General features: G+C 42.7%; 1 protein-coding gene across 8 annotated transcripts in view; it reads left to right on the forward strand.

Moving 5' to 3' along the window:
• The window catches only part of iqsec1b (IQ motif and Sec7 domain ArfGEF 1b), a 224,462-nt gene that overhangs the window by 69,727 nt on the left and 127,010 nt on the right, over nucleotides 1–27,725 (forward strand). For 6 of the 8 annotated variants that reach the window (XM_074629384.1, XM_074629560.1, XM_074629470.1 and 3 more), the window contains one exon: nucleotides 3,675–3,782. The exons of the other annotated variants lie outside the window; for them this stretch is intronic. In XM_074629384.1, the coding sequence (XP_074485485.1) occupies nucleotides 3,675–3,782 (108 nt within the window). The remainder of the gene's footprint in view (nucleotides 1–3,674; nucleotides 3,783–27,725) is intronic. 8 annotated transcript variants of the gene reach the window in all.

Below are 27,725 nucleotides of genomic sequence, written 5' to 3' on the forward strand. Positions count from 1 at the left end.
GTGACGTCACCCATTGGTTTATGGACTGCCGTTTTGAAGCCTTGAGTTCGGCATTTTGGCCGTCGCATCTTGTTTTTTTCAACCAGAAGTTAAACAAGAAGGTGGAGCTAAGTGCAACTGAACGCTGAATAAGACGTTATTAGGCGACCAAAAATGTTAGTTAACTTTCATGAACTGTAAACACACTGTGAAAGGGTTAAAGTTGTAAGATGAAAACAGAGACAGCTCCCAGACCGGACAACTCCGTGGTAGCAACCTGTCAATCAGCAGGTAGCCCCGCCCTAAAGCATCCTCTGCTTTATGGTCTATTTGACTCTAAATGGGACCATCATTTACTAAATGAACATCATGCTGTATTGAAGAAGACTTGAAACTAGAGATTGAGACCATAAACTCATGTTTACAATGTTTACTGAGGTCATAAATCAAGAGAGAAGTAGACTCATGTTCTCAGAGACTTCTATACAACCAGAGGAGTCGCCCCCTGTTGGCTGCTAGACAGGATGAAGGTTTAAGGCACTTCAGCATCGGCTTCACTTCTCAGACCCCACTCAGCAAGCTGCCGTATTTGACGGGTTGGGAATGAGAACGGGCTGAAACCAACAATGAATTGATTCTACTAACAAGTATTGTGTGTACAATCCCACATCCACCGTCCTTCTGCTGTAAATACTCACCAGAGCAACACATCTGTATTAATGAAATGAAAATAGTCCCCAACAAATGCACCATTTACTCCTGTTTGATAGCATTTGTTAAAAACTTCATTCCCCAAATGTAATAGGAAATTGCTGAGGATTTTTAAATGAAACTACATATTAGTGACCTGTAGTTAAGGATTCTCTGTTTATCTGTAGTGGACGGACTAACTAATTGTTGTTTTTGGTCTTTTCAACTCTAGAAAAAAGCTAGCCTTATCCATTAACCATCTGCATGGTGTGGGTGATGTCAATTAATGTACAAAAAGGTGGTTATTGATAATTTCTACATTTAATAAACGTGTTAAATTGAGGACTGATACTTTTATTTTTAGATGTTGATATTTATTTTAAAAAGGAGCTGGTAAAAATGATACACATAAATAATACAGTTATATAAAGAAATATAATCAAAACTAACATTAATATTTAATATATTAATCTGCAAGTGCTACGTTTGCTTTTAAGTTACATTCATATTGCAGCTATATATGGTTGTAACCACTTATTGGAGTGTTTGTAAGTTCATGCAGTGTTTGATTGTGAAAGTAGTCGAGCAAAACTACAATTTATTAATGTGAAAATGCTGCAGATTATTACTTTAAAGTATTTCACTAGGGAGCAATTCTTTCATGGAACATTCAAAAAGGGAAAAATTTACAAAATATACTCAAAAATATGATGTGGTAGTTAAAAAAAAGCAAACATTGCCTGTACTATCCTCATAAATCAGAAAGATAAAACTAACTGGGGCCTCTTGGAGGGGTCGGCCAAAGTGCCAGTAACTGTTGGCGAGAGTGTCTGATCACACTAAACCGAGCGTTCCTCTCCAAAACTCCTCATCCGTCGTTGTTATTCCTCATCCAGTCCTGTCCTGTTCTTCTTATCTCAGGCTAATCAGAGCCATCTCTTTAATGCTCCTTTTTATATCAGCCTTTACCAACCCTCCTGAAGTTAGTGCTCCCTCGGCTGTCCACCGTGAAGGTTTATGAGTTCATCAAGACCAACTTAAAAGGCTCCTTAATTCCCAGAAGACGGGCGGTAAAGTCCCACACAGATGTGAGCATCTGGGTTTCTGTTTTGCACCAGCGCTGCTGCTGCCTGCATCACACCGTCACATACGGGGACTTTGCAAAAAGTCAAGGCCGCGCCCCCTTTTGGGGGATAGAAAACGTTTGTATGCATTCATCTCTTGTTATACAAACGTTTGTTTTATACACGTCTAATAATTATTTGCGACCTTGCCTGAACCTGAGCGTTAGAGATGCCGAAATGTCTTCCCCTGTCCAACACAGTGGAGGATATTACTGATCCAGACATCTCTACATGTCTGATTGAATCCCGTTAGGCTGAGTGTCGTCTGTTAATAACCGACGTGTTAATAATCAACTGTTTGATCTCCAGGCTGAGATTTAGTTTGGAGACGTTATGACTATTAAGCCTCAGAGATGACGCCACTCGGGCGCACCACCGTAAAGTGGTATCGTTGCCGTTGCATCGGAGCCGTTTTGCGAGTACGAGTACATGAGCACAGTATCGGAACCAATACCCGATACTGGTATCGGTATCGGTGCATCCCTAATAAAGACCATGCTGGTCTGGTCTACAGCTTGGAGCCATAAAGACCCTCTATTATATCTTTTTTTCGGACACGGCAGGGGAACAGATCAGAGATCATTTTAGGATTTATTGTTGGTGCAACCAACTACACAGCAACTCTTCAGCACAGCATTAATTTAGCGGTTTGTTTAAAGTAGAAGTTTGGAGACATGTTTCAACTTCTTCTGTTGACTCTGTTACCGTCTATGAGGGACACAGGATTGGTTTTCCCCTAAAAGGGGCGTGGCCATGAGAGCCTGTTCTGGATGACGTATGGCCGGTCGGACGTACAGCACAACATGCTTCGTATCTGTGTGGGATTGTTTTGATGCTCGTGTGCCGATCAGACACAAACGCTGGTATTGCTGCTGTTAGACGAGAACGGAAAGAAGAAATCAATGTGAGGAGAATGACTTTGCAAAGTCTTTTTTTTTTCCCAGGAAAGAACACAGAACAGGAATGTTGGGAAAGACACTTTGCGAGGAGGTCAAAGTCGTCCAGAGGCAGCACATTACGTCGCGTAGCAGTCGGCACCAGTGCTCGCTGAGGGGATGGTTCAATAACAAGGGGCTGCGTCTTCCATTACTCAGCCAGCTGCAGCAATTAGGCACCAAGAGGAGAGATATATAGCTGGTTTATTTATGGCCAGTCCTCCGTTCACCCTGACGGCCACTCCCTCCCCTCTGCTCCCTGCTCATGGAAGCATTTCAACTTATTTGTGTAACATCTGTCCCAAACAAAGTTGAGAAAAAGTCCCTAACTAAAATATCTGCCCTTTATACAGCTTTACCTGTCTGTGTTGTAATTTACCTGTTAAATTATGATCACACGTGTTGTGGGTAATTCCTGTACTGGAACTTCAAAGATTTGACCCAGGAAGGTCGTTATGCTAACAAGTTAGATAACAGAGTAATTCTCCTCTGCTTCCTCTTGTCTTGTGCTTCCTTCCTGTTCATATCTGTTCTCCACAGCCTCTGTTGTCGTCTCACATTACACTCTGATCATGTCTCATCTCCTGCATCTCCTCCTCCTCCTCCTCCTCCCTCTCCTCCCTACCTGACACCGAGCTCTGTGTGCTGATTCAGCCCATTGTGATAATGCATATATGAGAGTTCCCGGCCCTGATTTGAAGGCATTAAAAAGCTGCGGGCAGTGGACAAACGTAATCTCTCTTTCTGCCAAAATGCGTTGAGCTCAGTGGGAGTCAGCGTGCTGACGGACCTCCTCTCTGGAGTACCGTACATTCATACTGCAGCTGAAACATGCCGTCGTCTGTGCATCACTTGCTGTCTGATTTTGGAATGAAAACAAACTGCTGTATTTTCTTGATGAAATGTGCAACTGCTTCAACGTGCCTCTTTTCTTTTTATGTTGCAGGCGACACGCCTCATTGCCCGTAGAAGTCTCAGAGATCCCTCTAACCCTTATTGCCCCTCCATGTAGAAGAAGTTACCCCTGTCGCAAATGGAAGTCTGCATCTTCTGGGTAAATCAAAGAGTTTTTTTATTGAACCTTTCACCTTTTCTCCATCATAGAGGTGTCACGATTCTCCAAATCCACAGTTCGATTTTTGATTTAAACAAACCATTACTGGACTATGGAGTCTTGATTCATAGAGCTCAACAGGTCATTGGTTTTATACCCTGACAACTGTCATTTACACTTTAAAATTCTTCTTTAAAAAGAGATCTGAACTCCCTTTTTATTACAGGTGTGCTGTAGTCTACAAAAATACGGGCCCTTATTGGGGCATTGGGATTAAATCTGACATCTGACTCCTGTTGCTCTGAGCTGAGACTCCGTACACAGCAGACACTTTCACTTTCAGTTTGTAGCATCCGTCGTCCGACTATGAATTGATAACACGCCGCTGATACGCCAAAATAAACTGAATGAGTTTTATTTCTGTAAAAAAAGCAAAACGATAATTCATGCAGGAAGTGGCCTGAGTATCGTAGCGACAGGGACGGCCCACATTTCCCATCATGCCTGCCTAGTCACGAGTGCTGGACTGAATATTTCAAAGGTAGGGTCGACGATGTTTGAAAGTAACATCGCCTCAGGAGCTCCATCTAAACCCCTGCCACCCCCCCTCCCCTCAGGGCTCCTTCCAAGGCAGCGCCCCCCAGCACACACACACATGAACGAGCACCGCCGCATCGTAACTACTTCACAGACGACCTCAACTCAACAACGCTACCCCTTCCGACGCAGTTCGGTTTCATGCTGGTGCACGCCAAGGGTAGAGTATGAGCAGGGAGGCAGGGAGGCATCTAATTGGTTCTTTCCAATCGGACCGTGAGGCAGTGATTGGTAGACGTTTTTACAGGATTACAGCAGCTACAGATGACGGCTCTTTTCCAGTCCTTTTTCAGAGCTCATCAGTAATGGATCGCTGTCAGGGGGTCAATGGAATATAATAACCGCCGATCATGCTTGTGTTTTTGATGATCGAGATCGAAAGCTTATTTCGATCGATTTGCGATTTAGGATTGAAATCGTGACACCCCTACTCCATCAAGACTTTCTATTTCCATTTCCATTTTCAGTCTATCTCATCACCCCAGTTTCTGTCCTGACGCTAGTCTACAGCTTCACTCTGTTTATCAGCCCGATGAAACATCACGTCTCTGACCCCGCCGTTCCCCACGCTGCTGTTGACTGCTTCTTTGTTTGTCAGTCTTTTCCTTTTTTCCTTGTGAAGCCTTCCACCACCTCCTGCGCACGAGCTGGTAGGTGGCCTCCTCAGCCTCCAAATCCGCTCACATAGAAAATGAACAACACTCATCACAACCGCAGACAGGAAGTAGAAGCGCAGTAGGGGAACGGACTACTTTCTGGGATTGAGCTGGCAGAACAGACCCCTGTGGATGATATCTCATATCTCTTCTCTCCATCTTTCATGTTTACTTGCTGAAATATTTGAAGGATATCTTAGAAAAATGAGTGACGAGCTTTCGCCGCGGCCGCTACAGCTGTGCAGATTATTGCGAGCAGGGGTGTTTGCATAAAGCATCTTGCGGGCACATACAGTACAGTACAGCCCCGCCTGGCTCTCCGTGTCCTTTTTTTCCTCGGAGTTCATTACAGCTGCTCAGCGAGGCCCTGAGAGCTCCTCGGCAAATGAGGAGAGATGGGGAGAGATGAAAACCCTGAGAGCGTCGAGCAGTGGGACGTAGGCTTCAAAAGCTTCATGGCAATTTCAAAGGGGTTTTATTCTTGACGCCGTGCTCGCTGTATCTATCGAGTATCCAGCTCGGAGCTTGAGAGCAGGTTTGTGGGGGGGAAAGAGATACTCGCTCTGTCGGCTTTTGCCAGGGGAGGAAGGAGATAGTGAATGCCCTAATGAGTCGTGTTTGTTCACCATGTTTATTGATTGTAATTAGCCGTGGAGATGAAGAGAGTACAAAGAAGGAGCGCTAAACAGTTGTGATTACAGTGAGGTCTTGAGCTGTCCCGCTCTATTAGGACGTATTTGACAGAGAACATGAAGAACAAGTGCACATCAATTACAATCGGCCGGGGAGTTGTGTTCTGAATGACGTTTGGGTCAAGCTGAAACTTACAATAGGAGGTAGGTGTGTAGATTGGATAATGAATGCAATTATGTTAAACCCCCCGAGAGGCACGGAGGAAGTGACACAGCGCCGCAGGTAAAGAATCCCACTGTGAAGCGATGTGTCGCTGTACAGTGGAGCAGCTTTAGAGACAGATTACTGAGTTTTTATATGTGGCAGATGTGAGATTAAATGTGTCAGCAGCAGGAAAGAAGGGGTAACATTAAGAGATAAGAACACTCTCCTCTTCTGGACTTCTCCTGCTCTTGGACGTGTGGATTCATGGTGATCCTGCTCTTTACTGAACATTATTACACTTCACTTTTATTAAAGAATTTTTATTAAAGGATTTATGTTGAATCAAACTGTGAGATCACAGAAAGCATTGGTTTCATTTCGCTGTGGCACTTCAGTAGAATGGACTTATATTGAAGGTTAGTTCACCCCCAAAATCAAAAATGCATATTTCCCCTCTTACCTGTAGTGCTGTTTATCAGTCTAGATTGTTTTGGTGTGAGTTACCGAGTGTTGGAGATATCGGCTGGATATCTGTCGGTGCTCAAAGCGGAAAAAATACATTTATAAAACTCAACGGCGATGTCTCTTTCCATAAATCATAATCAACTCACGATAATCTACAGACATTGTTGTGAGCTGTTTCATGTAGGAACTATTTTTTTTCTACCAAACTACACTCACCAACCGTATCACTGAAGGAAACGTGCATCTACTCATGGACGAGAGTCTTGTGACAGCGCGCCAGATGTCAACATTAATGGCATCCTCCTCGGCTGAGCTGTAACGTTAGCTAGCTCAGTGGTGCTAGGTGAGCTAACGGTGTCGATTATACAGGATGCAAGCTTCACTTTGCTCGGTGATACGGTTGGTGAGTGTAGTTATGTGAAAAGAAAATACACTCCTATATTTATCTTGAGTAACCGGGTTATGATTTGTGTTTTTCAAATGTATTTTGAGCACCACAAGCCGAGTGACATCTAGTTCCATCATGTTCAAGAAAAGGCAGACATCTCTGCGGCCGACATCTCCAACACTCAGCAAACTCCCAAGAAAACAATCTAGATTTATGTATAGCACTAGAGAACAAATCTATATTTTTGAATTTGGGGAGGACTATTCCTTTAAAGCTGCATTAATTGATTTTGTTGGCCATTTGGTCCAGTATAGCTAGTGTGCTAGTAAACAGTTGCCCGTTTACTCGCCCAGTAAACACCAAGCAACATTAGCTTTCATTTAGAGTCGTGTTTCTGGACACCCGACAAACCAACATTCACCCTCCGTTTTGCTCAGTTTTGATCTGCAACATCTCCTGAAAATATCTGGCTCTTTATTTGCTAAATTCTCCACTAGCTCACCAGCTAGTTGCAAACGTTGTCCGATGTTTGGTGCTGGACCGGTAGCGTTCTGTGGGGTTCATCAGAGTTTTTGCTGCAGCTGGAAACATGGTTGATGAGAGCCGTGAAGCTGTGAGCCGTAAAACCAAAACAGTGAGCTCAAAGATGCTTCATAGAGAGAAACTTAATTCTGTGTAGAAACAGTTCAGTCTTCCATCCAGTCATTGGACACCCGTAACATTTCTAACCAAGTTGTAAAACAATCAACTGGACTAGTTACTGGATTGAAATGAGCCATGTTTCTGACAGAGCAGCGTTCATAAGATTACAATGCAAAGGATGAAAATATCGTAGAAATATACTTTGAATGTTAGCTTTAAGCCTGTAGTTGTAAAAAAAAGGGGAAATTTAAACATCTACAATTATGACAACTGGACAAACTCCATCTGCTGATGAAGATCATGACCGAGTAGCGGCACTACGAGGGCTCTCAGCTTTTCACCATCCTCCCAGAACTGTCCCGAAATTAATATCTTTGTTTTTCTGAATTATCATTAATCAATCATTTAAAGTGACCTTTAATGTAAATAAAACATCAAATGTGATTTTATTTTATTCATATATGTATAATCTATCTAATAAAGTCATTTTTAATTTTTTAAAATGTATTTATAATTTGCATTTATAATTTGATGTTAACAATGTAGCTAAGTTAATTTTTCTTTTCTTTTTTTTTTACACATAAAAATATGTATTTTTATATTTTTAAAAATATTTTTTTTATGTGTCAAAAGTAGCATTTGGTCAAATAACAAGATTTTACATAGGGCTCCTAAAAAGCTAGAACCAGCCCTGCTAGCTAGTGCATCTTAGTTGGAGCTGCAGGACAAGATGCTGCTGTCATGGGGAGAGGAGCCGTCTGTTGCCACGGACACAATGTGATGGAGAGATGTCATCGCAGCCTTATTACCCATGTAGGGGATGAGGAGGAGTAAGTAGGTAATTAAGTGGTTAACATTAGTAACATGATTTGAGCCGCTGCGGAGTTTTGACTCCTTGTTAACGTAACGTTATCGACAGCATATGTCTCAGGAAGCCAGGCTAGAAAAACACAGTCATTTTGAGTTTGGAAAAAGAAACCCTCCTCAGAAATTCCAGTCACGTATTGGAAGACAATATGTTCGTTTTTCATTGTGGTCTGCTTCTCCTTTTGATCTGGTGTTCTCTGTTAGATCTTTTTTTTGCCTTTTTAATGAAAGCTCAGCGAGGGTAACTGCAGGCTTTCAAAGCCTTCCAACATCTGATGTCAGGCTGGTTGTTTTTGGCTGCTGTGTTTGTCGATATGGTCTCTCCCCAGTGGATAGATGTCCAGTTTGTGCTCCATTAGATGGTGTGAATCAGAAACAAGGCAGTGATCTGTGCAGAAGACTTTTCTGTAAACCTCAATATCAAGTTCATCTCGCTCTCTTTTCTTAGTCAGTTTGTTGTTGAGACTGATGTCACTGTCTCCCTCTCTTGGGTTTCATCCACTCTCTGTCTACAATAGCAGACGCCACAATGAACCTGTGGTGCTGCTGACGACACGTTCCACCTAATACTTGAAATATCTGGCCTTCAAGCACAGAGCCAACAAAGAGCACACCTGGTCTGGGTTAAGTTTCAGTCTGTTCGGTCCCGATGAGATCTCTTACTGTCTGCACTGCTGATGTCACCGACACACATGCTGTCATCAGCCTCCGTTTTCATTCATTCAAACTTGCAGACAGAGTCCCTCAATTGTATGTACAGTATTAAAACACAGCGTTGCAATGATAGCGGTCAAATATCTGTACGTAGATGTTGTTCAGTTGGTGGTCAAACTGTTTGTGTATTTGGCGTAACCTGTGTATACTGTAGATGGTTGTCGGTTACCTCTTTGTCTCCTTGTCATTCTGTGGTGATTCTCAAAGGTTTTATAGGCTTAAAGGGTGGGGAGTCCCGCATACGAGGCGGTGCGCCGCGACCGGCTCTAGGTCGGCTTGGAACGGCTCGGGGGGGAAGGTGCTTCCCGGGGCCGTGGACAAAGTGTCACCGGGGCGGACTGTCCTTAGTGCGCCCCAACCGCGTCGTGCCCCCAGGGCGGGGCTTGGCCCACGTAAAAGGTGTCAGGGGTCTGCGGAGCCGTTCTGCGAGTACGAATACATGAGCACAGTATCGGAGCCGGTACCGGTGCATCCCTAGTTGGTGGCCAGCGGGTCTGACGGTCCCTCCGCCTCACTCCCCTCCTCTCCGGAGAAGGACAAGCTACCGGCGAGCCGCGATCACACTTTACGGCCCCACTGACGTGCGTTGTCACCATAACGACTAAACAACCATTTAGTCATGTGATCTTGTTCACCATGTGTCTCTGACCTCCGCCCTCCCACCAACATCTCCATCTGTGGCTCTCTGTTGTTAGTTTAGGAAAACAAATATGCTAATGTGCCCCTTTGTTTCTCCTTGCTCTCGACTTGAGGCCTAAGCTGTGCATGTTTAATGAAGTCTGAACCACCTCTGTGGTGTCGCCTCAGGTAGTCACAACACCAACCTCTAATGCACTTATTTGTCTTCTACAATGAGGACATTGGTGGCGAGATTAAATCGTCTCATCTGTTCATTCTGCTGTTGTTCTTTGGTCCTCTGCAGAGAGTGCAGAAAGGAGGATTGACTGCTTATCATTGGGTTATTGATGCCTTATTGTGCATATTAATAATGCATATTGCTCTGTTCAGCATTTGTAACCAGGTCTCAGATATCTATTTTAAGATTGTAAAATATGCACAGTGTTATGATTATTATTCTTTAGATTTAGTTTTGTATGACTTTGCATCTGTTCAACAGGGATTCAATCATTTGAATAAGTCTTAAAAGTCAAGGTGAAAATAACAGCTGTCAGTTTCTGACTGTATCTGGATAAACTCAGAAATAATCAGCAGTTTTAACCTTGCCTTTCAGGGCTTTTTCTGTGTGTCTGTTTGGAGACAGAAATCCTGCCGTCAGTCCGAAGTTGCTTAATTCCGTCCACGGACCGCCTGATGCAACGAAATATTAATTTGCCCCTGGCTCACGTTGGTATTATTTTGTGCTGAGATGCATAGTGAGTGGCTGGTTTACTCAATCCACGATACCCTTGACAAATGGCTGCGCTGCTTTGCCTCTGAAGTGGAATGGGAGTGGCAGTGTGTGTGTGTGTGTGTGTGTGCTCAGCATGCAGGCTGTGTCGGGGCAAAGTTAGCCTCACACCACTCAGTTGACTGTGCCTTCATTTCATCTCGGCACACTTTGATGTCGACCGGCTCACTGATGTATCCGTCCCCTCCCAAATCGTAGCCCTACATCATTAAACCTGTCAGCGGCTTATGTTTCCATTCTGTACTTTCTCTCTATCTCCGATGCACCAACAGTGTCATCCCTGCATTTAAAGAAACTCGTCATTACTGGCCCGCCCTGAGATCGTATTGAAGTCAGTGTGACTTGGGATTTAGTCGTCTCTGCTCCGCCCACAGCGCCGCCGTCTCCTTTTCCGTCTTGGAAGCAGCTATTGTTTTGTTTGTAATTAAAAATCATGTTTAATTTTTCTGCATGGTGCCGGAGCTGAAAAAGAAAAAAAAAGTTGCTGATGGTTTCCTTGCATCTGTGTGATTGTTTGGGATTGTGACGCAGCATTCGGCACATTCAGCTGGATGGGATTTATAAATAACCACAATGGCTGTCATTGGAGCTGGGGGAATATTTATAGATTTCCGTGAATACTCTGCCCCAGTTGCATTCATTTGAACACAAGCAGGCATCGGCGGGAGTACATCCTCCTTCACCAGAGTAGGTGGGTTTACTGAGAACATATCACTGTTAAGTTACCTCACGTGTGTTTTCTTTCCCGCTCTTATTTTCCTTTGGTTTAGAGTTATAACACTGTTTTCTAATCTGAGCAATGAGAAAATGACAATTAAACAACTTTAAAGGGGCAGTCACATGATTGTACACGTCAACGTCAGAGTAGAAGTCATGAAGAGTTCTACTCAACCCATAAATCCTGCATGTGGAGTAGGCTTGGGCGATATAATGAGTTTATCGTTAGACAAGATATTGATTGGTCACGATAATGGTCCTCACACGTCCACCATGACAGAATGATATTCAATTATGTTGAATACAGGACTAAGATGTGTTATACAAGTAGTGAACTGCTTTAAGGAATAACTCAGTGCGTAGGTTGTGTATTTAACATTAGAGAGTGTCTGTGTTCGCGGTCAAGAGAGAGAGAGAGAGAGAGACAGAGAGAGAGAGTGAGGGAGTGTGTGTGACGGAGTGACGGTGAGAGGAAGTCAGCTGTAACTAGCTGTGAGTGTAGCAGTGTGTACAGGTTAGGCTGTCTGTGAATAAATGCTACAACTCCTCAAGACACAAGCCAAGTTCTTGTGTCTACATGCATGACTCGGCGCATCAGCCCAGCACGGCTGTCTCCATTACAGTTACCCGTTAATCAAAGAAGTGGCTGTAAAACGGTGATAAACACATTTCATTTCCTATAGTATTCACAATAAAAGTCCCCCGTTATTTTGTTATTTAAAAGCTTTTATTATGAAGCAGCAAAATCAGGAAATGTTGGGTTTTCATCAGCAGCAACTAAACACAACTTCTATGCAGCTGAAAGGCGAAACGGTAAAATAAAGCAGAGATCTGAAAGTACAAACAGTGAAATCGGAAATTCAGTTAGAAGCTACAAAAGCACTGAACGCTGAACACACAACGTCTTTCTCTCTGGTCTCTAGTTCTGACCTGTTAGAGGCCCACAAACCTCCGGTATCGGCTGCTTTCCGTTAATTTATCTCCACCAGGAGACGGTAAAGAAGAGAGAGAGACAGTCAGTGTGTTGTGTTGGTTCCAATCAACTTAGTCAGCAAATGACTGAAATAAATATTGAATATCATAGAAATGCCAAAATACACTGGAGGGGGGCTTTAATGACACTATTGAGATGCATTATGGGAATTGTGGAATCCAGGTTTTTAGATTTGGAGCTATTTTAAAGACTTCAGTTTTGACCTTTCTTTTATTAAATCTCTTTTGCAAGTCCCCAAACTTTATGGCAGTGTAATACTAAATCATAAGAGGTGCCCCTGTGTTGTTTGGTAATTATGAACCACATGGTCAGCCTCAAATACCGCAGCTTAGTACGACTCTAATACCCCGGCAGCACAGCTTTGCCACACACGAGGAGCACCTCGTTCACTAAAAACCTGCTTCTCCCCAAAAGCATGAAAATTTGATTTTCTGTAACAAACAAGTTTCACGCCTTTCAATTTAAATAGTTTTCCATGTCCACTAACGGAAGGATTCCTCTCTCTATAATGTGTCCTAGCAGTCAGGTCTTTATCAGACTTTACGGTGAGGTGAGCCAGCTGTCCAGGCCTCGATCGAGACCACCCACTGAGCTCAAGCAGCGTCTCACGTTTCACCCTTCACATCACGTTGGGTTACTGTACTGGCACAACAATACATCTCTATGTTGTCCTGCATTTATTCAATTTCACTTTATTATTTTATTATTTCACGTGGGGTATATAGCGCTCCGTGTGTCCGTCCTTCCGTCCGTTCGTGTGTCACACTTTTGTTTCCGGAGCAGAACTCTGAAAGTATTTAACTTAGGAACTTCCCATTTGGTCTGATGGTTTCACATTTGACAGTTTGGTCTAGTTGTGCCTTTTGGGGGTTAGAAGTCCAGAGTAGTGATGTGCATTCCAAGCAAAAATACTATTCGAAAATCACTGGGAATTAATCGATTATTATTCGGGCGCACCACCGGCCCGTCTCGCCCACACCGTCGGGGAGGTGGAGCGCGAGGACATGAAAGATGGTGACGAGAGGTTAATGTTGCGCTGCCGTAAAGTGGTATTGGTGCCTTTGTATCGGAGCCGATTTGCGAGTACGAGTACGAGTACATGAGCACAGCATCGGACCCGATACTGGTATCGGTGCATCCCCAGTATTTTTCAACCATATTGTTGGAACAGTGGGGGAGGCTGGTGGAAAGACACTACTAGGAGCGCGGCGCCACTTGCACACGGACATGACGTCGGGGTGCGCTTGCGCACTACCAGGCAGCTCCTGCAACGGTTAATACAAGGGAAATATATATATGTTTTAAGATGGAACGAATAGTCGAATAAACTATAAAATTTTATATAATTTAACGGCTATTCAAAACATTTTAAATCATGACCCATCCCTCGTTCAGGGTGCCCAACATTTGGGAATTTTTTCCAAAAGGGCACAACCTTTGTCCCTACTTTAGTAGGGGTCAAGCAGTGAGTGGGGGGATGTGAGCCATGCTCACTTTAGCCTTGTTTTCATAGCCAGAAGTTCTGTTTTTTTTCCCATCACAATACAATATAAAGGACGTAGTTGGATAAAAGATAATTGCTCTGTTGCAGCTGCATCATTATTTTCTCTCCACATCCTCACTACAACAGAAAAAAAGGCTGCTTTGTTTTGGGCTCTTAAAGTAAGAGAAACTAACGAGCACCCTTGATTTCCACTAATGGGTTTGTTTGTGTTATCTCAATTATTGGCTCCTTGTCTATTAATTTCCTTCCCGTCTCCCAAAACTGTAGTCTCCTGCCAGTACTGGAGCTAGTTGATGTACGACATACCAGGGACCAAGCAGACTATAGCGCTCCTTCCCCTGGGCTATAAAGTCGCCGACGGTAGGAGGGAGGCGGCCGGGAAGGAGCGCTAATTCATCACTATCACGGGCCAGCCGCCTTCCAAAAGGCAGTTAATTAACTTTCCATAGGCCGTGAGAGGACGCATGAGTATGTGCGAGCTCGGGCCGACAGCCCCGTGATGCCGCCTGCAGCGGAGCGTGGATATGTGAGGTCCAATCCTGAGCCCTGCTGGGAGGCTGAGCTCGCCGGCAGGAACCACACTGGGAATTTCTGGAGAACAAATTCCTGCTCCGTCAGTTCAGAACTGGATCCAGATTATTTACATAATGGTTCCTTCAGCTTCCCTCTGTGCCTACTTTTGGGGCTCTAAAATATTTAGTTTTGCAGAGAATGAAAGCTCTGTTTTGTCTTTGTTTCACAACCACACTCCACAAGACTTTACACTCAGCTCCACCATTCAGCCTGTTTCTTATTGCACTGTTCATCTGTGAACACCAACGGACAGATTGGCTGTGTAATGTTTGTCCTTGTATAGGAGGATGTGAAGCTTGAGGCCATGTGACCCCTTGATTCCTCATAGTTGATTATTTGATTCTTCTGTCAAGTCAGTGTTCTATAGCCTTGTTTTTTTCTGATCAGAAAAGAATAATTTATACCATGAAATCTCAAATAGAGGCCAGGGCTCTGTACTTTTACTCAACGGGAGAGAGAACTAGGCCTTTTATTGAAACAAAGTTACATTATAGAGACTTTATCCTAATGTTCCCTGTTTTTTCCCAGACCAGTCGGCAGGAAAACATGTTGGCATTGTGCTTTTCTGCAAACCACGAATACGTTGATTGTCGACGTTTGTGGCGTAGTACAACGAGCGACGCGCAGAGCAAGTGGCGTAGTGTACCGAGCGACCGTTATTGAAAGAGGCGTAGTATACTAAAGAGCAAAAACTGGTGGGAGGCGAGGTGGATTGGTCAAACAAACACAGGACTTTCACCCAAGAGACCGTTGTTCATGTCCCGTGTGAAACTAAAAGTAAATGTTGAGTTTATGCTTTACGTAATGTTGTTATGCTTGTTACGTAGCGCTACAAAAGAAAGTTCGCTTAGGACAGTTTTTATTTATTTATGATAGCTGCTTTGTCGCGCTGCGTTGTCGCGCTGCTTTGTCACGCTACTTTGTCACGCTACTTTGTCACGCTACTTTGTCACGCTACTTTGTCACGCTACTATGTCACGCTACTTTGTCACGCTACTTTGTCACGCTACTTTGTCACGCTACTTTGTTACGCTGTCACTGTTACTTTGTGACGTTGCATTGTGACTTGCGTTGTGACGTGGTGTTGAGCTGTTACGTTGTCACGCTGTCGCATTACGCTGTCGTGTTACGCTGTTACGTTATTATTTTAACATTACCCATAATCTTTTTTCTAACCTTAGCCAAGTCATTTTCTTGCCTAAACCTAACCAATCGGTTCACAACGTTAACCATGTGTCTAATTCCATCACCACCACTCTAATGTTTACAATCATTCATACATTAAAATTGGCGGACAAGGCTGAGTTGAAACCATTCATAATATATTTTTGTGGTCCTGCAACCTTTTTAAAGCAGAGTCTGAACTAAAAACCAAACCTGTGAGGCCAGTTAGAGTCCCTGTTGCTCGCTGTGCAGATGCTGTGCGGATGCTGTGCGGTGGCAGACGCTGTGCGGTGGCAGATGCTGCTGTAATAACCTTTTACTGCATTTTTTTTCGTTTGCTAAGTCCTGTTCTTTTTTTACACTCACCCCAACAGAGTCCAATTTCCTGTACAGTATAGTATCATTACAGATCCCACTGAAGCATTGTCCCATAGTTCAAAGATGGCCATGCTCCAGTGAATAGCTCATTTGTTGATAGCCATCACTCTAACTTCACAAGCACACTCACAGGAGATGAAAGTGAGATGAGAGGTTAGGTTGGAGTCTGTTTTCCCCTGAAATGACCCTCCTGTCTGTACACATTTGTGCTGGATGCAATCAGCTCTTTTCATGTCATCAATGACTCTGTTTACATGCACCGAATATTCTCTTTTTTTGCGAGTCCTTGTCCCCACAGCCTCCCACTGCAGACCCCAATTCCCCTCCCCCCCCCCCACCCCGAGGATCAATGAAGTATTCCTGATTCTGATTCTGGTTTCCGAGATTCAGACCATGCCAAAGTAATAACTGAAGCTATAAGAATGTGTATCGCTGCGTATGCGACCACAGTCGATCGTAAACAATACCGAATTAAAGCATATGGTGTTTTGTTATTTATTTATCTTTTATTGACAATATGTCAGTATTTGAGTGTCTTAACTGTTAATGTAAGCATTATGGCCAATGAGCAACTGTAGAATGTTATAATTTTCTAAATAAATGAAAAAATATATATATATTTTCTATATTTTTCTTTGTTTTCCCAATTGTACTGAAAACGTACTGAAATTGTACCCGAACCGTGACCTCAAAATCGAGGTACATGTCTCTCAATCAGAAAATGTTCCATTCGGAGTGAGGCGAAATATGTTGTTTACATGACCCGTATTAAATTCATGACATTGTTACATTTGGAATAGAAGTGGAATATTAGTTTGCATGTAAATGTAGTCAGTGTGATCATCTGTTTTTTCAGTTAAGTCCACCAAGCAGCTCGTGGCTCGTCTGGCCTCCTCTTCCTCCCTCTGTCTCTCTGTGATGGGCAGAAGCCAATCGATGGTGAATTTGGCTCCGTCGGATAGTTTTTCTGCGCTCCTCTTGGGAGTTCTCAGCATTGAAATAGAGTCTTTGGGCCAGGGCTTGGCACTGCTGAGAAATGTGCGGGTGTTGGCAGAGTGAGCCGCACTGCTGGCCAGCAGCAGAAGCAGCAGCAGCATGCAGCAGTAGAGCAGCAGCAGCAGAGCAGCATGCAATAGCAGCCTGCAGCATGCAATAGCAGCTTGCAGCATGCAGCAGCAGCAGTAGAGCAGCATGCAGCAGTAGAGCAGCAGCAGTAAAGCAGCATGCAGCAGCAGTAGAGCAGCAGCGTCATTGATCCCCCTGCATTCTCTCCATTAGCCCCGACCAGATGACATAGAAACCGCTCCACATCAAAAGAGCACGATGAAATCAAATGCTGCAATGTGTTCCTCACTAGACTTTTAACAAATGCATAGCTGGTGTTACTGACACAATATGTTCGCCACCCACGCTGAATTAGCTGCTGCCCAGATAACTCATTTTTGATCACATTAAAGTGAATAAACCACCTAAAAAAGATTTATTTTTTTTCCTTTTCAACGCTGCACTTTGCACCATTTTTTTGTACGGTTATTATCTAAAAGCTGACAATGAAGGCAAGGTAACAGAAGAGATTAAGTGGAGGTGTTCACTTTGTTGTGAACTTTTGTTCTGTTTTGTGCTCTCAGTCTTTTACATGGGTGCAATAGAAAAAGCAATTTTCTCTTTGCTGTCTGAAACATCAATTCATTTTTGTAACTGTGAGGAGCCTCTTTTACTACTGTTATTTGTGCAGTCGTTTACTGATATGGTTTAAATGACTGTAAAAGAAGGTTTTTAAAATGACAGTAATAGGGACGAAGCACCATCCAATCTGGCTTGTGTCCATGTTGTAATTGATCTCCTTTTATTTATGCATTAATAACTTTTTCTTGGCAGTGGTTATTCTTGAAGATGGGTTTAGAGAACTACCCCTCGGCATCACTCCGAGGTCCGTGACTTTTCGTTCCTTCCGGCTGTCTGGAAGCAGTTTGTAATTTGAGATTAGGGTCCATCTGGGAGGGTATGGGGGTGAAATGTAATCCTGGAGTATTCACTTACTCCGTTTCAGCACAGCTTTTTGGAACAGAACAACATATTGGATTTTTCTGCAGGCACGTCGTGTTATTTTTCTACGATGCTGGGGGACGGCCAGAGATTGTCCAAATGCACCGTGGCATTTGCTGTTGTTGAATGTGGTTAGCATCAACAACAGAGCCGCAGTCCCTTCTCTAAACACACAACGGCGTGTAAAATTTATAACGTCCAGCAGCACTCGATGAGCTGACGGTCAGCTCGATATACAGAAGCAAGGCTCCTCTAATGACTCCTTTCTACACTCTGGCTGTACCTACATTCAACCTGATTAGAAGCTTTGTTTTCCTTTATGGCGGTCATTAGCTGCATCCCTACCAGCTCATCCCATGAGAGGGACCGGCTCCCAAACTATCTAGAGTTGCAACTTTTGAAGTTGATGCATCTGAATGAATGAATGAGTGTGTGTGTGTGTGTGTGTGTGTGTGTGTGTGTGTGTGTGTGCGTGTGTGTGTGTGTGTGTGTGTGTGTGTGTGTGATACAGCCAGTTGCTATATTTGGAATAAAACTTGTCATGCACAGAAATATACCTGCTCTAAAAACACAGAAGTCATTAAGTTGTTTCCACGGTGGCACCTGCTTGTAACTGACAACATCAGCGGTGGCTGCTTCAATTTAAGACACTCATTAAGGTACGACGTGTCGCATTTCAGCGTCAACAAATTAACATGTTAATTTGTCCTCATTAGTTTTAATTATTGTAAACAAACAAGACTATTGCTAAGAAGACAGCGTTTGTGACACCGGGGGGGTGGTGGGGGTATTTACTCTGCAGTCAATCAACAACTTCTTTGAACCATTTCTTTAACTACGTTGTTTCCGCTTCACATTACCTGATATGATCTGGTATTAGTTGTGATTAGATTAGATTGGATAACTTAATGAATGGCCAGAGGGAATAGCTTCGGTCGCCCCCACACACATTGAAACAAATGACAAAAGAGACAGCAGACAACATATGAGAGACATACAGCCACAACAACACTAGCTAACACACAAACAGATCCCCAGTGCAGCTCAAGAGCCATAAAACTATGTAAATATAATATATAAATGAATCAATAAAAGAAGATCATCAGTGATTCATCTGAAAACGATCAATAAAACAGGCAACAAACATTAGAGATATTCCCGCTGTCATCACTGACGTTGTTGCTGCCGTATTTATTGTTAATGGAGCAGCTACAATGTTAGCATAGCCTGGCACTGATCGATCCAAACTCCATTCAGAAAACAAGCACTTCAAAAGTTGTTTGCTTGTTGTGTTGCAGACAGACCCGACAAACCATGAGTTTGGTCTTTTTTACAAATCGACATCATATTGTCGATACTTCGGCATCATTTTGATCCGTTTATTGCAATTAAATCAGCACAGTTTGTTTATTTTGGGTTCATACCGCAGTAGTGACGTGTGGCTTGCTAGATACAGTCAGTGCAATGGCACTGTATGTGAACACAGCTCAACGCCAGGCGACGTTATGAACCCAGACACAACGGCGTTTGGTTTTCTGACATATCTGGGACTTCACCAACATGTACAAAGCAGCTACAGTGGTTATTTCTTCCATGGTTGATGGAGGAAAGCGAGGCGAAAATTTGCTTCGCGTTTGGTGTGAATGCACGGTAAAACAATACGAGGCACAACATAATGTAAGTTAAATGAACATAAACAATAGCACATGCACAACAACAGCTCTATGTAATGATACAATGAACTGTTGACACGCTCCCCAGAAAACGTGAACACAGAACTGTTCTCCGCCTTTTCATTTTAAAAGAACAACGACCAATGAGGAGACTTCAACAGACGGCCGGCCAATCCTGTATCTTCATCACTCACTCTCTCATTGACAGACTTTTGCGTTTGTAGGACTGGCCCTCTGCGGTCCAGCCATCAAGACTGAGGCTGTATCCAAAACTGACTACTACATACTACTGACAAATGCAGTGTACATACCGTATAGGCTACTGCATACTGTATACTGCATACTGCGTTTGTTGTTTTGACCAGTATAGTATGAGGTTTAGAATACAGCCTAAGAGTCTACTGCCACGCTAGCGGCTCTGTGAGGCTGAACTTTACAGTGTTAGTGCTTTGAGCTAAATGCTAACATGAAGACTAGAATGACGACGCTGACATGCTAGGGATGTCATGATGCCAGAAATTTAGAAGTTGATGCCAATACCAGTGAAATTCCACGATTCTCGATACCACCTGGTTGTATCGGTACTACTGGTAAAACGTATGTGGCGCATTCAGCTCGGCTCTTTTCCGTCAGTGCAGGCGTGTCAGCTGGTAGATCAATTATTTGAGCGGCGGAATTCATTGAAACCCGACAGAAACAACATACATTGAATAGTATTTTTGCTTGAAAGGCAAATCATCCCTACTGAAAACACCTGTTATAGGCCGAGCCACAACCTTGTTGATCACGCTCATTGGCAGTAATACTTACTCCAACATACTGTTCTGAAGTTTAAAGTTTTGTACCGACCTCTATCGACTTGACCTTCCTGAGGAAAAATAACCTGGACTGTGCCATGTTAACACATTATTTATATCGTCTGACTAGTTCAAGGAAACAATTTCAACCTGCTGATTTTTGATCTGAATTGGTGAACCTGCATCTTTCCTTTTTGAAGGTCAATAAAGAGCTTCTTTTTTGTCTTACCATAATATATTAAGGTTCAGGTAATTAACCTGAATCTGTCAGACTCATCTGTGTAGGTCTGGCCCTCTAAACTATTTAGTATGAGATCTACATGGACAGAATTATAAGAAGAGTCTGAAGATAATATGATGCCTGGTTATAGTGTGAATAATAAGCGCGGCAACACTGTTCCCCGGGGAGCTCCTGTTTTAGAAAAGTAGCTGTCCATTATCCAAATAACGGTGTTCTGTGAAGGTTAAAATGCATCACCAGAGTCGTGTATTAAATGCATTTAAATGCATATAGTATAGGAAAAGCCATGGCCATTGAATCAGACATAAAACACTTTATAAGGAATATAATGACTTATTCTTTGTGACCGAACCCATTAGGGTGTTTTAGATGTGTGCTTTTTGAAACATAATGTTCTACATGTATTCCTTTTAGGAAGTGAAATGGTGGCCGTATTGAGGTTGTTTATATCTGACTCTCAGTGATGAACACAGGAGGGGATCGAATATTTAATGGTATCTGAAAGTATAAGAGTGCTCCACCGTTCCAACATGTTCTCTGCTTTGAGGACTCTGTTTGTCACAGAAGATAGAGCCCAAAAGCACAGGGACTAGCTATTGATTGCCTTAATGGTGTTTTCAAGTGATTTCTGGCTGAGTGTGTGTGTGTGTGTGTGTGTGTGTGTGTGTGTGTGTGTGTGTGTGTGTGTGTGTGTGTGTGTGTGTGTGTGTGTGTGTGTGTGGCACCGCACAAGGGAATAATATTTGTTTCAAGATACTCAATCTGATCACAAAGACCACAGGGCATTTCAGTCTGCAGCAAACATACACATTATTTGATTGAGAAAGTTGCCGGGTATTTGTCTTCTGTGTAATCAGGAGCCGTGCCGCCGTGAGAGCACTGAGCTGTGAAGAAACTACATCTGAGTCTTATAGCTTTTCTGTTTTTTCACTGCTAGTCCTCACCAGAATAAAGCACTTATTATTCTATTTAACCTGTAATAACCTTGATATCAGTATTATGGCCTTTACTTTGTCATTAAGATAGCTACAGTATCAGGTAGAAATGCTTCAGGACATTGTTGAGGATGTTGGAATTGGCTTTTCCCGGGTTTGAAAGACTGTCTGAGTACCTGAGTTAGAGATTGAACATTCATCATGGTTTCAGCCCGAGGCCGGCTGTGTTTATTACACTGAACGTTAAACTGCAGCTTTCCTCCTCAGCAGCAGGAACAGCAGTTTGTTTTCTACATCATATGTACAGTCATTTAGTATTATATATGACCAAAATGAATAGAACACAGCTGTACCGGTGTGATATCTGACTGAATGGAAAATGTCACTTTGCATTATTCAACCAAATTTGACCACTGGAGCATTTTAGAGGTCCGTGTTTATTTGCCAAAAACAGACGTTAGCTGTAAGCTAACTATCGACACTGTACCAACAGTACAGATGTTAGCTGTAAGATATCAACACTGTACCAACAGTACAGATGTTAGCTGTAAGATATCAACACTGTACCGACAGTACAGATGTTAGCTGTAAGATATCAACACTGTACCAACAATACAGATGTTAGCTGTAAGATATCAACACTGTACCGACAGTGCAGATGTTAGCTGTACGATATCAACACTGTACCAACAGTGCAGATGTTAGCTGTAAGATATCAACAATGTACCAACAGTACAGATGTTAGCTGTAAGATATCAACACTGTACCAACAGTACAGATGTTAGCTGTAAGATATCAACACTGTACCGACAGTGCAGATGTTAGCTGTAAGATATCAACACTGTACCAACAGTACAGATGTTAGCTGTAAGATATCAACACTGTACCAACAGTGCAGATGTTAGCTGTAAGATATCAACACTGTACCGACAGTACAGATGTTAGCTGTAAGATATCAACAATGTACCAACAGTGCAGATGTTAGCTGTACGATATCAACACTGTACCGACAATACAGATGTTAGCTGTAAGATATCAACACTGTACCAACAATACAGATGTTAGCTGTACGATATCAACACTGTACCAACAGTACAGATGTTAGCTGTAAGATATCAACACTGTACCAACAGTGCAGATGTTAGCTGTAAGATATCAACACTGTACCGACAGTACAGATGTTAGCTGTAAGATATCAACAATGTACCAACAGTGCAGATGTTAGCTGTACGATATCAACACTGTACCGACAATACAGATGTTAGCTGTAAGATATCAACAATGTACCAACAATACAGATGTTAGCTGTAAGATATCAACACTGTACCAACAGTACAGATGTTAGCTGTAAGATATCAACACTGTACCGACAGTACAGATGTTAGCTGTAAGATATCAACACTGTACCAACAATACAGATGTTAGCTGTAAGATATCAACACTGTACCGACAGTGCAGATGTTAGCTGTACGATATCAACACTGTACCAACAGTGCAGATGTTAGCTGTAAGATATCAACAATGTACCAACAGTACAGATGTTAGCTGTAAGATATCAACACTGTACCAACAGTACAGATGTTAGCTGTAAGATATCAACACTGTACCGACAGTGCAGATGTTAGCTGTAAGATATCAACACTGTACCAACAGTACAGATGTTAGCTGTAAGATATCAACACTGTACCAACAGTGCAGATGTTAGCTGTAAGATATCAACACTGTACCGACAGTACAGATGTTAGCTGTAAGATATCAACAATGTACCAACAGTGCAGATGTTAGCTGTACGATATCAACACTGTACCGACAATACAGATGTTAGCTGTAAGATATCAACACTGTACCAACAATACAGATGTTAGCTGTACGATATCAACACTGTACCAACAGTACAGATGTTAGCTGTAAGATATCAACACTGTACCAACAGTGCAGATGTTAGCTGTAAGATATCAACACTGTACCGACAGTACAGATGTTAGCTGTAAGATATCAACAATGTACCAACAGTGCAGATGTTAGCTGTACGATATCAACACTGTACCGACAATACAGATGTTAGCTGTAAGATATCAACAATGTACCAACAATACAGATGTTAGCTGTAAGATATCAACACTGTACCAACAGTACAGATGTTAGCTGTAAGATATCAACAATGTACCAACAGTACAGATGTTAGCTGTAAGATATCAACACTGTACCAACAGTACAGATGTTAGCTGTAAGATATCAACAATGTACCAACAATACAGATGTTAGCTGTACGATATCAACACTGTACCAACAATACAGATGTTAGCTGTAAGATATCAACACTGTACCAACAATACAGATGTTAGCTGTAAGATATCAACACTGTACCAACAATACAGATGTTAGCTGTACGATATCAACACTGTACCAACAGTACAGATGTTAGCTGTAAGATATCAACAATATACCAACAGTACAGATGTTAGCTGTAAGATATCAACAATGTACCAACAATACAGATGTTAGCTGTAAGATATCAACACTGTACCAACAATACAGATGTTAGCTGTACGATATCAACACTGTACCAACAGTACAGATGTTAGCTGTAAGATATCAACAATGTACCAACAGTACAGATGTTAGCTGTACGATATCAACACTGTACCAACAGTACAGATGTTAGCTGTAAGATATCAACACTGTACCAACAATACAGATGTTAGCTGTAAGATATCAACACTGTACCAACAATACAGATGTTAGCTGTACGATATCAACAATGTACCAACAGTACAGATGTTAGCTGTAAGATATCAACACTGTACCAACAATACAGATGTTAGCTGTACGATATCAACACTGTAGATTCTTAAAATCAGGTAAACATTTTACATTTCTACTATATTCTCAAAGTTCTGTAATGATGTGGCTCTGGATAGGAAGTGCACAGGCTACTCAGTGCTGTGAAGGAAAAGAAAGCGTCCCATTGTTACCGTCCAGACTCGGCAGACTGTCTGCTCATCTGACAGCAGATGCCGGAGGTGCAGCAGGTGTTGTTGAGGACTAGTATATGTGAAAATAAAAGCGTTGATCGGTGCGTCCTCGGAGCAGCCGAAGGAAACAGCCGTCACGAAGGTAAATCAATTTGGATATGTTCATTAGTTAATGCAGGGTTAATGGTATTACTGACGCAGCTCCGCTGTCTGCCCTTTGTGACAAAAGGTCACCTATTAAAACACTTAACATTACGCTGGGCTGGCTGCAGCGGTATGAAGGTGCTGCACCGAACAGGAATCTCAGTTGTATTTTGGCGTCATAGAGCTCGATCGTATCCGCGTTGTTGAAGTCGTCTGCTTTGTGTCGAAAGTAATTAGTGATGGATTGTTTATCCGAGGGAGGGAAGGGTGTGATAGTTCCTGACACAGCTTTACTCCCATCCCCACCCCCTCACACACACAGATGTAGGTCTACATACACCCACTCAGTGCCTGGGTTCAGTACGAGCCTCCTCCTAATGACAAAGGCGTGTGTTGCAGTGTGAAGGGCTGTTATTTTCTGACATGGGAGCAATTTAACAGATCGCAGCACATTGTGAATTAAAGTAAAGCGACCAATTCTATTTCTCCCTCCGAACAAGATTCTAAATATGAAATCTGACATTAGACCCAACCGCTGCCAAAATGACCTTTTCCACAAGGCTGAACAACTTTATCCACCTCAGTCTTTGGATATCATTTTTGTCTCCTGGCTGCTGAAACAGTTGCATTTTTTTTTTTTTTTCAACAAAGCCTCAGACCTTCTGTTTTCTGTCTTTTTGGCTGTCACTGATGTGAGACCACTTGCATTTCAGCCCCCCGGATCCTGCAGTCTCTTTATGGAGGACAGAACAAGCCAAAATAATAAATAAAAAAATAAATCATTTAATTAATAAATAAATAAATAAAAGTGAATGAATGTCATTAAATGTAGCAAAAATATTAAAAATAATAATAATACATTTATTAAATTATGACATAAATTGCTATTTCTGTTTTAATTTGCATCTTTATTTATTTATCTCTGTATTAATTCCCTTATTTATTTACTCTTTTTTTTTAATTTTCCCTTTTATTCATATACATATTCATTTTTATTGTTTTTTAATATTTTTTATTTATTTTTGCATTTATTCTTTATTTAAAAAAATATTTTTGCATTTATCTTTATTAATCTATTTATTTTAGCATTTATTTATTTCCAAATGTGTTTATCTATTTATGTATTCATGCATTTATTTATTCATTTCTGCACAATTTTCCCTTTGCAATTTACCCCTTATTTATTTCCCCAAACATTTCTTTATGCATTTCTGCTCATTATGCAAATGGGGGGGGGGGGGGCTGTCACTCAACGTGCATCATGGGGTCACAATGCATTGATCCTCTATATGCTAGCCGGCTAGCTGCACTCCAGTCTTCAGTACAGCAGGCCCCCCCCCCGCCGCCGCCGCCGCCGCCGCCGCCGCCGCCTCGTACCATCACAGATGTGCAGATAAACCATCTGAAGCATAAAGAAACAGGCGGAGGTGGAACAGAAATATTTGACATTTGCTCAACGATACTAATTACCACTTTATGGTAACTTGTGTGTCTCTGCTGTACGAGGTACATCCTCACATCAGATGATGAAAGAAGTAATTCCTTTAGCAAATATGGACCCCGAGTCCTTTCTGCTTCATTAAAATGAAAGAGATTACCGTGAGTAGGGATTTACCCGGGATGTTGCACAATAGTAAATCTATTCCTCTGAATGTTACGTAATGTTCTGGTCCTGGAAGAATGCCACTTCTCCCGTCTCTCTGTTGCTTACTCACCACGTGTGGCTGCAGCCTCTCGACTTCACGAGACTCTCACAAAGGACGGTCGTCTGCTCCTTCACCCTCAGGAAAGCCAGCGGGTGAAGGAACAGTGTGTCTTCCTTTTGGCCATGTGTGTTAGTGGATGACAGAGGGGGGATGAGAGACAGCTGGCGAGTGACTGGGAGGCAGCCAGCGCATCCCTCAGCATCAGTCACCGGGAGCCCCGTGCCTTACTGGCTCTCAGGAGAGAGGACGCCACCGCCTGGCGCCCACGAGTAATGTTCCTACAAAGTGAAAAAAAAACAAAGCATTTTATGCCTTCCATACAGGAGACTTAGAAAAGAGTTTTAAAAGACTGAAGTCTGACTCCTTCTCACATCTGAAGACAACGTGTCTTAAGTCACAGTTTTTGGCACAGACTACACAAAGACTGGGGATCCTGCAGGGTCACTATGTACAAGACTACAACGAGATTCCTTTAGAGATGATGGCACATCCTGCTCCTGGTGGAAATTTACAAGAAGAGAAACTGTTGAGAAAGAAGTGGACAGAAATTGCTGCAGCCCTCAAAATCCCTCGAGTATGCTATAGCTAGGGAGCTAGCTAGGTCGGCGGTCCGATCCCCGGCTCCTCCGATCACATTCTCCTGAAGGCCAAGCCATCGGTGTGTGAATGAGTATTTAGATCAGATCCTGAAGGGCAGGTTGGCTCCTTGCATCAGTGTATGAATGTGTGTGAATGGCTGAATGCTGACATGTAGTGTGAAGAGCTTTGAGTGGTCGGAAGACTAGAAAGGAGCTTTATAAATGCAAGTCCATTAACCATACAGCATTCTCACTGCAGCTTCTTTCCTTCTCCACTCCATCGTGCTACAGATGGAAGGACGCTTCAAGGAGGCGCTCTTGTTCACTCCACAACTCCACCAGTTCCTCCATGTTTACTTTCTACCGTTTGCTGCTTCCTGTTTGCTGCTGGAGAGAGCGCTCCTATTGGTTGTTGATGGTGTTTGCGTCATTGAATTTACGGTAATATTAAAGTTGTATGATTTTATCAGACTGTCAAGACGAGAAAAAGACGGACTTAAGACATCTTGGACTGAGTTTTATGACCACTTTACACTAAACGATCGAGATCACGGGAGCGCGCCACAACTCTCGCAAAACACTCCTGATTTTATTCCGACATTGGACATATGTCTGCGACAGTGTCCCTGTTCAGACCTGGTGTTAACATGCGTCCTAGGGATCCGATCACAAGTGGACAGCTTTAAGTACAGATGTGAACGCACTCAAGACGCATTGAGGACGGATCTTTCAGACCACATTCAGAGGTGGTCTGGGCCTCATATGACCTGATTCTGTTAGCAGTGTGTAGTGAATGTGTCCTGAGCCACATTAAGGACCGCTACTCATCTGATGTCCAGCTGGGATCCGCGGGATCACCGCGCCCCTCAGGTGAATAAACAGCCTCTGTGCTCTACTGTATCCTGTCGGTACATCTGTATTTTATTAAACTATGTCTTGTTTAT

The sequence above is a fragment of the Sebastes fasciatus genome, chromosome 1, assembly GCF_043250625.1.
Source record: "Sebastes fasciatus isolate fSebFas1 chromosome 1, fSebFas1.pri, whole genome shotgun sequence".
Classification (NCBI taxonomy): Eukaryota; Metazoa; Chordata; class Actinopteri; order Perciformes; family Sebastidae; genus Sebastes; species Sebastes fasciatus.